This window comes from Arvicola amphibius, chromosome 1 (assembly GCF_903992535.2).
Source record: "Arvicola amphibius chromosome 1, mArvAmp1.2, whole genome shotgun sequence".
In the NCBI taxonomy this organism is placed as follows: domain Eukaryota; kingdom Metazoa; phylum Chordata; class Mammalia; order Rodentia; family Cricetidae; genus Arvicola; species Arvicola amphibius.
The window spans coordinates 68,978,177-68,993,189 of NC_052047.1; the positions used below are offsets into that span (position 1 = coordinate 68,978,177).

General features: G+C 41.0%; 1 protein-coding gene across 5 annotated transcripts in view; it reads right to left on the bottom strand.

Moving 5' to 3' along the window:
- Positions 1-15,013, bottom strand: part of Nf2 (neurofibromin 2) — a 94,093-nt gene that overhangs the window by 37,349 nt on the left and 41,731 nt on the right. For all 5 annotated transcript variants that reach the window (XM_038318997.2, XM_038319004.2, XM_038318978.2 and 2 more), the window contains exons 5-7: positions 8,422-8,490; positions 6,336-6,418; positions 3,329-3,404 (exon numbers count right to left, since the gene is read on the bottom strand). In XM_038318997.2, coding sequence (XP_038174925.1) covers positions 3,329-3,404; positions 6,336-6,418; positions 8,422-8,490 — 228 coding nt within the window. The remainder of the gene's footprint in view (positions 1-3,328; positions 3,405-6,335; positions 6,419-8,421; positions 8,491-15,013) is intronic.

Below are 15,013 nucleotides of genomic sequence, written 5' to 3' on the forward strand. Positions count from 1 at the left end.
AATAACCAGATTATCAGAGGAGGGCCAAAATCCACATGTTTGAACATTTCTCCCATTATAGAAAATGGTAGCTTCGTGGTGCCACTGTTAACTTTGTGGCAATGTTCTTGTCTGGCACACACAAAGCCCTAGGTTTGATCATCATCATCGCACATCAGTCTAGGAACTAGATGGCATTATTTTAGGTTACAATGCAGTCTCATAGTTTTACTATACTATACCCCAATATGGTAAAACGTTTACTGCATTTATGGGTAGCTATGTGGTGGGAATATACGGCATTCATTGAAAACTTAATTTTCTCATATGTTTCAAAAGCCTGATAATTAAATGTTGGAAGAAATGTATACAAATTATACTTCAATGAAGCTGTTTAAAATACCAGTTAGTTATATAAATGCTATGTCTCTGAGGGGATTCCTGGGCAGCAGTTAGTACAACCAGAGGCTTAGTGTCTCATGTTCCATGTTACTAACCCAGCTATGGATCCACTGTCTCCATCCTCATAGGCAGACCAATTTGCCAGTGTTGTTGTTTAGCCTTTGTAGTGGAAAGAAACTCCCTGCACACACAAGGACACTATAGCATCTGACTCCTTGCTGACAGTAAGGAAATTGAGCCAAGACTCAAGGGTAGGACAGTAGATCTGCACACTAAGAAGGTGCTTGGGCTGTGACGAGAAGTACCAATCTAACAGCAGGTGTTGGAATGGGAGGTGTGTGCTCTAAGATAAATCTCTCTACTTGTTCTAACACCTGAAACCAGGCACTGCCACCCAGGCACAAGTGTTCTTCTTGTCTGCAAAGCTTTTCAAAGTGATGTGCTAGCAGAAGTGAGACTTGTGTTCTTACATATGTACCCCATTTTGGAAAATAAGATATTTCTTTTATGTTTCTGATGATTTAAATAAAAAAAGAAAGGATTCCACCTGTTGTTATCATTATGACTATAACACGCCTAGAGACTAGAGAGGGTAGCATAATAACTCCTCTGAGATTGTTTTAATCACCTAGTACCCCATTAACATGTTCAAATACCTAATTATCAGTTAAAATAAAATGTTTTAAGCATTTATCTTCCCTAATGATAGAATTTAAGATGTCTAACATAAAACTACTAAAATGTCTTTAACTCTGTCTATTGTTCAACATAAAAAAACCCACAAAAAGTAGTTCATGCTCATCTGATTCATGTAGAAATATTCCTATGAAGAAGCAGCAGCTGGTTTGGAGACTGATGAGTAGCTTAGTGAGTCAAATTGCTTACTGCCACACCTGATGACCTGAGTTTAACCCCCAGAATCCACATTGTAAAAGAAAACTCTAGCATATGATTCTCTGCTCACCACCAGGAATAAATAGATAAACAAATGAAACAATAAATAAATAAATATAATTTTTTTCTTCTAAGTAAAATAAATTTATAAGGAATATTAGTGGTTTTGTTGTTGTTTTTGTTTGATTTTATTTTTGAGATAGGTTGTTTCTCTGTGTTGCCCTGGCTGTCCTGGAACTCACTCTGTAGACCATGCTGGCCTCAGACTCAGAGATCCACCTATCTTTGCCTCCTGAATGCTGGGATTAAAGGTGTTCATTATCACTGCCTAGCCTAAGGGGGTTGTTTTTTGTTCTTGTTTTTTTGAGACAGGGTTTCTCTGTAGTTTTGGAGCCTGTCCTGGAACTTGCTCTATAGAATAGGCTGGCCTCAAACTCACGGAGATCCACCTGCCTCTGCCTCCCAAGTGCTAAAAGCATATGCCATCACCGCCCAGCCCTAAGAGGTTTTTTAAGGACTGCAAAATGTTTTCTTTCTTCCTTTCTTCTTTTCTTTCTTTCTTCCTTCCTTCCTTCCTTCCTTCCTTCCTTCCTTCCTTCCTTCCTTCCTTCCTTCTTTAAAAAAATACAATTAATAGTGGTGGTGGGTAACAGAAGTTAGTTGGCTTGACAAAACCACAGAAACCCACTAAATTGGCCTAACCTCAAAGAAGTGGATGTTATGTAGAAATGAATGAATCTTTTAATTATTTAATATTTATTTACTTATATGTATTCTGTCTGGGCATGCATGTTTATGCTATAGCACACATGCGAAGCTCTCAGGACAATGTACAGGAATCAGTTCTCTGCTTTGACCATGTAGATTCCATGGACTGAAGTCAGGACGTCAGGCTAGATAGCAAGTGTCTCATTTACTACTCATAAAACATTAGAAACAACGTTCTGCATTCTTAAGATTTGTTCTTCTTATTTTTAGTTATATATTTATATGTCTGTGCACATAAGTGCAGGTGCCCTTGGAGGCAAGAGGCATCAAATTCACTCTGAAATTGAAGTTTCAGGCAATGTGAGCCTCCCAAACTGGGAGCTGGTAACTGAACTCAGGTCCTGATGCAAAAGCAGTATGTGCTGTCAACTACAGAGCCATCGTTCCAGCCCTGCAACCTTCTGCATTCCTATAAATACCTTTTTAGGCACCTGCTTATTATAGCAGAACATTTCAGTGTGCGGTTTTGTTTTTTATGCAATGAAATCCACAAAACCTGTATTTAGAAAACAAATTAAGTAGCAAGCTATACTGGAGATGTGCTTAATTCCATTTACTCCAAGTTAACATAAAGATGTAGGAACCTGAAAAAGGAAAGCAAAGATTAACTGGAATCATAGAGGCAGAAGATAACTGCAGCTGACTACTCATCTGTGGCCTTCTTAACAACCACTCATCCACCAGGGAAGAAAAGCTTGGGTATACAGCATGGACTCTGTTGGAAGAAGCCATGGATAGAGACACTGCAACCAGAAGCCAAATCCTACAACAGGAGAAATGCATACTCTAGGGCCAGATCTGAGCAGAACACAAATGCCTTTCTCTGCAGAAGCACTGGTTCCCAGAGGCCTGGGGACCATTAATGGTCTGAATAGAAAACTAATTAGCCTCACAGTGAGAATAAGAGTTCCACCCAAACAAACCAGCAATCTATAAGAGCAACCTTACTTTCCGTGGGCCCCAGGGAAAGATACTATTTCCAGGTGCTCCTTGGATCTCACAAGAGGCCAGAATTATCAAATATTACATGGTCAGCATTCCAACAAGTTTTGCTGAAGAGAACCAGGCCTACATCCCAGAACGTACCACTGACAATTACCTCTGATCTAATTCGAAGTCCCCAAATAAAAGAGGAGGCTCTAGATCCCTGTCTTTCTTTTTTCTTCTTTACCACTGAACCATAAAAGACTCTAACTACCCTGGAATGAGGAAGTAACCCACTGGGCTATGTGGCCCTGGCTCAGTCTATCTGGTAGCCAGGAAACTTGGGGAGGAGTCAACACACCCGGATTGCAAAGTAGTTCACCCCGTACATCTCCAGGTCCTGTGCTATCTTCAAATACTCCATTTCAGCTTCATCCCTGTAAGGAGAATGGAAGAACACCATCACTGGGGCTAAGCGACAAGGGTGGAGGACAGACACTTGCCAAGCCAAGTATTCTGAGCATGCCTATCCTATGGATTTACGACACCTGCAGAAGATAGGAGACAGACCAGACACCAGCAGAGCTTTTCCCAATCCAGAGTCTATTAAACACAAGCAGCAGAATTTCCCATCCCCGTGAAAATAAGAAAACAGACTCATTACACTGTCTCTTGGCTTCAATTTCACACTCTGCCCTTGGTAAATAGTGGCATCTGTCTCAAGTGATTAGAAAAAAAGAATGTGGGGGCTGGGAGTGTAGCTTAGTGGTACAGCACTCACTCAGCATGTGCACAGCTGAGTTTCATCCTTTGCAATAGTAAAAAGAAAAACCAAAGCCATGGTGTGTTATTTTCAACCTCAGATGAATTATTTAAGCTGCTGCTTTATCTCTGTGCACTTTCTTAACCTAGAAGTTTTAGGAATGAACAAGCTTTTCTACACACTATGACAGCTTCTACTTTCCCGACTTTGTCTCTTGGGGTTAAGAGACAAAGGGGTTACTGTTGAAGGTTAAGGCAAGAACTATCTGAGCCATGAAACCCAGGACAGTGGATGAATATTTTGTGTTATAACTCAAACTTAAAGCAAGCTCTGGAAGCAGCAGTGACTTGCAGAAAACTCCCCAATAGTTAAATGTATTGAAGTAATTCAACTCAAGCTTCCCTATGACCTTGTCCTTGTCCTTCTCTCTCTCTCTCTCTCTCATCTCAAAACACTCTCAGATGGATTTTAAAAATTCACCCTGAGAGAATGCCAAGTGTTGGCAAGCAGGTGGAAGAACCAGAAATCACACACACTGCTGATGTAAATTGATTCAATTACTTTGGGAAACTGTTCAACATTACCTCTAACAGCAAAAACCAAGAAACAACCCAACAACTCAAGAGTCCTTCAACAGTAGAATGGATAAATAATCTGTTATACTAATATACTGGAATTCTGCACAGACATGAAAATGGGGAAATTATTGCTACATGCCATGTACTCAAATCTCACAAGATGATCTTGAGAAAAAAAACCACTTAATATAGAAATTGGTGCATTTATCTAAAGTTTAAAATGGACGATGGTAGACTACAGATGCAGCTCAGTGATAGAATAATCAGCTGCCCAGCATGTGAGAGACCCTGTACTTGATCCTCAGCACTACAGACTAGAAATATAACAATGGTAAATAAAAAAAAAACCCAACGGGCAACACTAGTCTATGGGAACACTAATTAGAAATTGAGAAACTGAATTAGGTGTGATGGCACAAGCCTTTAATTTCAACACTGAGTAGAGGCAGGTGGACCTCTGTGAGTGTAGGCCAGCCTGAAATACATAGCAAGTTCCAGGACTGCAAGAGCTACATAGTAAGACTTTGACCATTAAAAAAAAAAAAAAGAAAGAAAGAAACTGGAAAACTAGTTATCTCTGGGGAGAAAGTCATGGGCTATTTCTTATCTTTTTGTGATAAATGATTAAACAGTATACTTATGATCTGTCCATTTTGTGGGTATAAACAAAAGAGATACCTCAGTAGTTAAGAGCATTGACTACTCTTCTAGGGGACCCCCGTTTAATTCCTAGCACCCATAGTGCCCCCAAACCATCTGTAACTCCACCTTCTGGCATCCGAAGGCACCAGACATGCACACCAGGCACCGGACACGGTACACTGACATACATATAGGGAATCATCCATATACACACAACAAACAAAAAATATTGTAGGAAGCTGATTTGAAGGATTAGGGTGAGGGCTAACTGAAAGATGACCAACATCTAAAGCTACCAAAGAAATACTTAAAACAAACTACAATTTTTTTAATTTATCTATTATGTATACAATATTCTGTCTGTGTGTATGCCTGCAGGCCAGAAGAGGGCACCAGACCCCATTACAGATGGTTGTGAGCCACCATGTGGTCCCTGGGAACTGAACTCAGGACCTTTGGAAGAGCAGGCAATGCTCTTAATCACTGAACCATCTCTCCAGCCCCCAAACTACAAATTTTTGTATTTTAATTTTAATTTAGTAAAACTGTAGGTTGAATAAAAAATACTGAAAGAAACCTAGGGTAGTGGGAACATTTTACTAACACTGGTGATGGACATGTGCCAAAAGGCGCAAATTTTTATTTATTCATATTATTATTTTGTCTGTTTGTATGTTTTTCAAGACAGGATTTCACTGTGTTAATAGCTATGGCTGTCCTGGAACTCGCTGTGTAGACCAGGCTGGTCTCAAACTCAGAGATCCACCTTTCTCTGCCTCCAGAGTGCTGGGATTAAAAGTGTGTGCCACCCCTGCCCGATTACAATTATTTAGAAAGTAATTTAGTTTCACCTGTCAAAACACAAAGTGTTCGTGTTCTTTGATCACTAACTCTCCTCCAAGAATCTACCCTCAAGTCTTATGCAATTATGTAACAACATAAAATTATACATTGCAGAGTAAAAGTGAAAAGCATTCAGATATTATAAATGCCATCAATGTAGGCCTGAATATAAAAACAAAGGGCCTTCAGACAGAATGTTAAACTAAACTGCCAGTGAATGTATCAGACTTGGATACCCTGATAGGCAGAGCACAAGACCACTTTTAATTAATTAAATTATAAATTTGTTTTTCAACCCAGAGTCTTACACATTCTAGGCAAGCACTCTACTACTGAGCTACATGCCCAGATTATCATATGTCATTTTTATAGTACAACAACAAGGATGCACATGAAACTGAAGACCAACATTATTCCCAGTTCTCGCTTTTCTTTTTATATACTTCAGAACTGCATTTTGTCCTACAAGCATGTCCTAGTTTTATAGTTCTTTAAAGGGGGGAAGGTATGAAGAAATGTAAACAAGGATGAAGCAGCTTTACCTGGCTCTGCCCCGGTGCTCCGCGTACCAAGCAGTAATTCTCTCCTCCCACATTTCCGGAGTCATCTGATATAGATTTATCACCTACCAAAAAGACAGCAAGAGAAAATCCACATGCAAAGCAAGTCTGGATATTGTTTGCCATTTTTATAATTATGGTTCATTTTTACAAAACAGCAAAGCTATTTTTAAAAAGCTGCATGCAGGAAGAGTCACACACAGAAGTGGGTGTATACACAAGCACCATTCCACTGGAGGATCAACCTGCAAGCTGCAGCATTCCTCAATCCTAACTGCACTCCTGGGCTGCCAGGGTGTTCATCTCAGGGACCACCTCTGACAGTAAAGCAGTGCTTACTCACGCTGGCCTTCAACTGCAGAGAAGCCATCAGGGAGAGGTAAAGGCAGGGAAGGGTTGGGGAAGCCTTTATTACCCAGTGACAGATGATAAGCAGGGCTTTAAGAAGGGAAGCAGCCAAAGGCTGCTTCTGTGTCTAATGAGATGAACAAGAGGATTAAAAGCCCCCTCTACCTCATCTTCTCCATCCCAAACAGCTCAATTCTGCAGAGAACACAAGATCTCAAGGCTCCTTTAAGTCAATGCCACTCAACCACCTTTAGAAATTGCCACACCATAAAAATAATCTATCTGCCACACACTTCCTAGCAATTCGACATTAATTCCACAAACTCTTGCATTTTCTCATTTTGAGACTGAATCTCACTCTGTAGTTCAAGCCGGCCTTAACCTTATGATTCTCTTGCCTCTCTCTGCCTCTTAACGACTGGGAGTTCAGGCATGAACCATATGTGCAGCAGCATCTTTTGCTTTTCATATGCTTGATCAAGTGCAGTGGTATATACACCTGTAAATCTAGTTCTCGGAGACTGAGGCAGAGGGTAGTGAGTTCAAGACCAGCCTGGACTACAGAACAGGAGCCTGTCTCAAAAAATAATAATAGGAGCTAGAAAGAAAGCTCAGTAGGTAAAAGTGCTTGCTCTGCAAACATGTGGACTTGAGTTTGAATCCCCAGTAATGACAGGAGAAGATATTAGGAATTGATAGCTCCTGGGAGAAGGAAAATCAATTTTCTTCAAGTAGAATGACCACAGGATATGTCGACCACACCCCAGGCAGCACACTCAGGAGTAGATGGCTAACACAAATTGGAATCCACTACTTTTAGTGGTTTCTGTTGTTGTTTAAGAGAGGGAAAAAAACATAAAGTTGGCTGTGCAGGGAAGTGGAGGGATATAGGAGGAGGTGGGGGAGGAGAAAGAATATGATCAAAATATATTGCATAAAATTCTCAAGGAGCTGGGTGGTGGTGGTGGTGCACACCTTTAATTCCACGGGAGGCAGAGGCAGGTGGATTTCAGTGAGTTCAAGGCCAGCCTAGTCTACAAAGTGAGTTCCAGGACAGCCAAGGCTGTAACACAGAGAAACCCTGTCCCAAAAAACAAAAACAAAAATTTTAAGGAATAAGCTGGGTGGTGGTGGTACATGCCTTTAGTCCCAGCACTCAGGAGGCAGAGGCAGGTGGATCTCTGTGAGTTCCAGAACAGCTTGGTCTACAGAGCAAGTTCCAGGACAGCCAAAGCTATTACACAAAGAAGCCCTGTCTTGAAACAAACAAACAAAAAACCATCAAAAAATAAAAACATAAAAAAAAACATAAAAAGGGCAGGCATGATTGTAACTACATGCCTGTAACCAAAGCACTAAGGGGTAGAGACAGGTAGATCTGGAATGTTCACTGCCTGGCCAGTTTAGTTAAATGGAAGCTTCCAGCTGAGAGACCTTGTCTCATGACATAACAAAGAGAGAATAAATAGAGGAAGACACCTGAAGTCCTGCTCTGGCCTCTGCATGTGTTAAAAGACTCATATACCTGCATACTCACAGGCACGCACAACACAACACACACACTAACAAGTAAATATGCTTAACCAAGAGTCCATGCTCTTTTCAAGATTATGAACTATGTAAATTAGCTGGCTTTGTACTTCCAACACTCCTTCAAGTCATTCAGAGGCTTTCATCCAGCCACATTTGCTGTTTTCCCAAAGAGAAACTGATTTCTTACCCTTTTTGGAAGCAATTCCTCTTGGGCTAAAAATCCTCGTTTATGCACAGAGGGGTCATAGTCACCATACTGGAAGGAAAAGAAAAGAGATCGTGTGATCAAGATTCTAAAGACTATTGTCATTTCTGAACAAGGCTCAACTCAGTTGGTCTCTCCTTCCAGTTCCAGGGAGCAATTCAATTCTGATGACAAGATTTCAACCTTGCCAGTTTGTTATCCTTGAATGAAAATACAAAGCTGATTATATCTATGAACAGAGTTGCAAAATCTCATAAGGGATGGATGGCTGATGTGCTAATAAGAATGTGACATTTGTATGGAAATAGTCTGTTTCCTAACCCTCAAAGAAAGCAGTCATTTCCAAATATTAGCGTTGGAATGGAAACAACAAAATGCAACTGTCAAAGTTGTGATTAGCAGTGTGTGATAAGAGCCTTACCTACAAATGCCTCTAAGTGACTGGTAATTGTGATTAGCAGTGTGTGATAAGAGCCTTACCTACAAATGCCTCTAAGTGACTGGTAATTGGAGCCAATTGCTAGGTGGGACCAGGGAATACTGCAGGCAATATTTTTAGTATTTTTGCTCAAGGCTCTGAAAATTGCTTTTGGAAGATCTGCTATCAATATTCTCTGTCATTCCTACTGCACAAAGAAAAAAAAACTGATACAGCCAAAGCTATAGAGCTGGGAACTAGTGGGGCTTGCAATCTACATTTCTCCTCCAGGGGAAACAACTTAGATATTTATTCTCTTTTTTAAAAAAATACTCCTTTGTTTTCTAGAAAACTTAGGTCAGACCAGAGAATCATCCCAAATCAAAGAACGGGGTGGGGATGATGCTCAGTGGCCCAACACTTGCCTAGTATGCATAAAGCCCTAGGTTTTTTTTTTTTGTTGTTGTTTTTTTTTGGTTTTTTCGAGACAGGGTTTCCCTGTAGTTTCTAGAGCCTGTCCTGGAACTAGCTCTAGTAGACCAGGCTGGCCTCGAACTCAGAGATCCGCCTGCCTCTACCTCCCGAGTGCTGGGATTAAAGGCGTGCGCCACCACCGCCCAGCAAAGCCCTAGGTTTAAGCCCCAGTCCCAAGTATAAAAAGAGACTGTGGTTAAGCACGGTGGTGCACACCTTTAGTCCCAGCCCTTGAGAGGCAGAGGCAGCTATGAGTTTGAGGTCAGTCAGGGTTACATAGTGAGACATTGCCTCAAAGTAAAATAAAAATAAATATGCGAGAGACAGAAATATATGCACAAAATCTATCTTTTAGCAGTCAGCAATCAATGGGTTCTCTCTCTTTTACATCTACTTATTTGGGCGAGACTACAATACCTCAGTGCTCATGTGGAGTCAGTCCTTTCGTTCCACCATGTGAATTCCAGCAGTCCAGCTCAGGTTGGAAGGTTTGGCAGCAAGTACCTTTACCCAATGAACCACCTCAGCAGTCCAGTGTTTTATAGCTCTCTTTTCTTTAATTAAAAGTTTTATTTCATTTTATGTGTATTAGTGTTTCACCTGCACATTGTATGTCTATGTCCCATGTGTGTGCTTGCTGTCTTTAGAGGTCAAAAGAAGACATCAGATCCCTGGGAACTGGAGTTACAGCTGGCTGTGAGCCACCACATGGGTACTGAGACTCAAGCCTGGTTCATCTGCAACAACAGCTCCAGGGAAGTTAGCTCCCTATACTGGCCTCTGTGGGACCAGGCATGCACACAATACACATATATACACAACGTAAAACATTCATACAAATAAATTAAGAACCATTTGTTTGTTTGTTTGTTTATGTTTTTGTTTGTTTGTTTTTGAGACAAGGTTTCTGTGTGTAGCTTTTAGGAGCCTGTGCTGGAACTTGCTCTGTAGATCAGGCTGTTTTCTAACTCACAGAGATCCACCTGCCTCTGCCTCCCAAGTGCCGGATTAAAGGTGTGTGCCACCACTGCCCAGCTAAGAACAAATAATTTTTTATAAAAAATTTAAAAGAGAAAAGATCAAATCTCTCCAAGTCTAAGTTTTCTTAAATGAGAGCACTGGTCCTGGAGTACCCTGAAGAGACCACTAGAGGGCTGCTACAGAGGTCTTTAAACAAGGCATCCTTTCTTAAGCCACAGCATCCTCACCTGGAAAGCAAGGAACAAACTGTAAAGAAACCCAGGTGAGCATTCTGCGGTGGTGCTGGACCCTGGTGAACGTCAGGCATGAGCATTATGGCGACCTTTGTTTCTGAAGACTTCATAGAGATGACTGAAAGCCATGTTAGTTGTATTTGCAAGCTTTTCAACACTTGCCAACCAAATTTTAATACAAAACTAAGCATATATGCAAAGTTAAAGCTGTAAATTCAGGTCTCAGAAGCTTGCAAGATTAACGACCCCCATTATTAAATTATACCAAGCTCCCAGCTACTACACTGATCAAATATATTACATCTGAGCAATGCAAAGGCAGTGAAGATTCTGCTGCAAGAGCTCCTTCACTGAACTAATGCCACTCACAGTATTAAAGCTACCTTGGTGTCTATCTAAATGTCTATTTAAAAAACAAAGGGGAAAATGCTGGTGTTGTGACAGTAAATGTAGGAGAAAGCCATATCACACTACAGACGGAAATAACTATGCCTCATTTTTTTTTCTTTCAAGACAGGGTTTCTCTGCAGTTTTTTTTTTTTTTTTTTTTTTTTTTGAGCCTGTCCTGGACCTAGCTCTTGTAGACCAGGCTGACCTTGAACTCACAGAGATCCGCCTGCCTCTGCCTCCCGAGTGCTGGGATTAAAGGCGTGCGCCACCACCGCCCAGCTTATGCCTCATTTTTTTATATAACAGAAGCATTATGATAAGATCAAGGTGAAATTACTGTGAAAGTAAGAAAGCTGAAGTCTCAAAGCTCTGTAGCTTTGTGGGTGTGTACGCAATCTTATATTCATCATTTGGTATTCCTGTATTAAAGAAAAACTCCTAAATTGCCTAAATTTCAGAGCCTACAAAACCTGTTTTTATACTGCCCCTTATAAACATCTTAAATTTAAATGCAAGAAAGGGAAGACTGGGGATGTAGATCAGTGATGTAGCTTAGCATGCAAGAGACCCATGTTCAATTTTTAGAATTAAAACAAATCAAGAAAATATCATCACTTTGAAAAACTGACAATTAAGATAAAATTGCTGTTCTTGTACAAGACCTGGGTTTGATTCTTAGCACCCATATAGTGAATGATAACCATCTATAACTCCAGTTTCAGGATATCTGATGCCCTCTTCTGGTCTCCTTGGACATTGCATGCACATGGTACATAGACATACATGCAGGTAAAATACCCATACACATAAAAATAACTAATTAAAAAAATTTTCAGCCGGGCAGCGGTGGCGCACGCCTTAAATCCCAGCACTCGGGAGGCAGAGGCAGGCGGATCTCTGTGAGTTTGAGGCCAGTCTGGTCTATAAGAGCTAGTGCCAGGACAGGTTTCAAAGCTACACAGAGAAACCCTGCCTCCAAGGGCTTGTGATATAGCTCAGCAGTTAAATTCTTGCTGCTGAGTCTAATGACCTAAGTTCTATCCCAGGAACCCATGATGGAAGGAGAGAACTAACTCATGGAAGTTGTCCTCTAGAGGACCTCTACATCCACGTCTTGCTAAGAGTTGCATCTCATCACACCCTCACCCCTGCCAAATGAAAAAAATAAATGTAATTTTTAAATATTGAAAAAACAAACAAACAAAAAAACAAAAACCATCATGCGTCTGTGAGATGCCTCAACAGGTAAACGTGCCTATTGTTGAGTCTGACGACCTGAGTTCAAGTCCCAGGACCCACATGGTGCAGCGGAGAGAACTGACTCTTCTGAGTAGTCCTCTGACCTCCATATGCGCGCTATGGCAGGCACACACACAATAATACATAAATACCTAATTAATTCTTTTAAAATATCAACTTCTAGGTGTGTGGGTATCTTCTCCTATGTTGCCCAGGCTAGCCTCAAACTCCTGAGTTTGAGCAATTCTTCTGCCTCAGACTCCCAAGGAGCTAGGGCCAAGTCATCTGAAAAGCCTAAGCTAAAAGGAGTCTTTCTGGGTATTGATTTCATCTCTGTATGCAATGGAAAAATCAGACCAAATGTTCTAAATGGGTTCTAATAAACAAAAGTTTGACATTTCTTCTCTCTCTCTCTCTCTCTCTCTCTCTCTCTCTCTCTCTCTCTCTCTCTCTCCTCCCCCTCCCTCCCTCCCTCTTTTCTTTCTATTTTTTTTTTTGAAACATGGTTTCTCTGTGTAACCCTGGCTGTCCTAGAGCTCACTATGTAAACCAGGCTGGCCTCAAACTCCTGAGTGCTGGGATTGAGGGCGTGTGCCACCATGCCCAGTTTATATATTTTCTCTTCTTTTCATTGTAACCATCTGTGTAAAATAGATATCTATTACATATAGTCACTAAATTCCATATGAATCAAGGATATAAACCTATAAACAAAAATCCATAAAAGTACCAGGCAAGAGAGGGTGGGAACAATAGTGGTTGGTGAAGTCATTCTCAAGACTGACACAGAATAGCAGACAAAGGTTGCCATCTCCATAGATGAGCTCCTATAAATCAATAAGACAAAGACAAGAACATAGCAGAAAAGGGGCAAGTCATAAACAGTCACTGCAGAGTAAAAAAGAACAAATGGCCAGTTAACCCTGGAGATGCTTAGTCCCATTGCAAATCAATACATTTAAAAAAACAAAAATAAAAAACAAAACCCACTGTTTTTCTGAAACAGGACAGCGAAACTTCAGAAGACTGATCATTTCCATTGTTGTGAAGGATATACAAAAGCAGGTGTTCTCACATGCTGCTGCTGGAAGTTAGATCAGAACATACTTCTAGAGGCATTATTTGAGGAAAAATTTACCTACATGAAATTTACTGAGTTTTTCTGACACGGTCCCACTGTGTAGTTCTGGCTGGCCTAGAATTCACTAGGTAGACCAGGTGGGCAGGTCTTGAGCTCAGAGATCAGTCTGCCTTGGCCTCGCTAGTGCTGGAATTAAAGGTATGTGTCACTACGCCTGGACTGTTCTGGTTTTGAGACAGGGTCTCACGTAGTGCAGGATGACCTTGAATTCAGCTTCCTATATAACAGAGGATGGTCTGAACTTCAGTTCTGGAAGTTGGACTCTGCCTCCATGATTATACACATGTACCACCACTTTCCATTCGTATGTTGCTAGGTGCATGTTAGGCAAGTACTACTAACTAGGCCACATCTCCAGTCACCTCCTTGACATATCCATTATTACCCAAGGTGGGAACCTCACAGTCTCTGACTAGGACAACCACTACAACTTTCTAGAGATCTCCCTCACTGTTTCTAGACTTGTCTCACTCTGTAGCCTTGGCTGGTCTAGAATTTTCTATATAGCCCAGGCTGGCCTTAAATTCACAGACCCATCTACCTCTACCTCCCCAATGCCAGAATTAAAGGCTTGTGGTGTCACACTGGGCACTGATCTATCTGTTCTTTGCGTAGGTTCTGTGCAAAATATAAACCCTTTATTGGCTCAGCAGCACCCATGGGCTAATGGGAAGACCTTTCATGATCTGCTCCCTAAAGGGCTTTTGTCTTCAGCTCTTGCCACTGTACGTGTTTTATAAGTACTCAGTTTCTTACTGAACTGCATTTAACCACTGTCCCTGACTCTTTAGAGTAAGAAACACTAAGCTTCTCTCACTGGTTTTTTGGTTTTGTTTGTTTTCTTTTTGAGACAAGGTCTCTGTATGTAGACCCGGCAGACCTGAAACTAGGCAAGTGCTGGCCTCAACACTCAGAGATTCTCCTGCCTCTGCTTCCCAAGTGCTGGGATTAAAGGCACGCACCACAAAGCCTGGGCAGACTTATTTATTTTTAATTTATGTGTATGCGTGTGAGCATTTGTGTGTGAGTATATGTGTACCACATGTGTGCATATGTGTACCACGTGTGTGCAGGAGCCCTCAGAGACCAGAAGAGGGCACTGAATGCCCCAGAACTGGAGTTACAGGTAAGCTGTAAACTGCTGAGAAGCAGATCCAGGTCTGACTCAAGAACAGTAGTGAGCACTCTTAGCTGTTGAGCCATCGCTCCAGCTCCATCTCACACTACTCTTTTCTTCCTTCGGAAAGAGCCTACAGGCAGCACAAAGTTTCATGAATGATACCTTATTCTCTCCTAGTAATTTTCAGTACAAACATATTTCAGAAAGAAAGAAAAACACACTTGAAACACTAAATCGTACATATAAAATCAACAGGTAGCTTAAAAACTGCAAGATGGCTTTGCTTGTCATGTGACTGATCTATTCTTTTGATTCTAGCATAACTCAAACAAGAACCAAGAAATATGGTTCTTGTTGACTGAACCATGTGATTAATATTTGTATTTATATTTTGAAGTTAATTGTTTCTTTATGCTGTGGGATTAAGTGTGTCTATATCATCCCAACAGCTGAAATACTGTAATGAATACATTTGCACACAATTATGTTCCATGTGTTAATGAGCTCAGTTTCACTTCTCCAGATTTCTAGAGTTTCTTTCTGTTTCAGAATGGCTAGGAAGAAAACAAACTGTACAT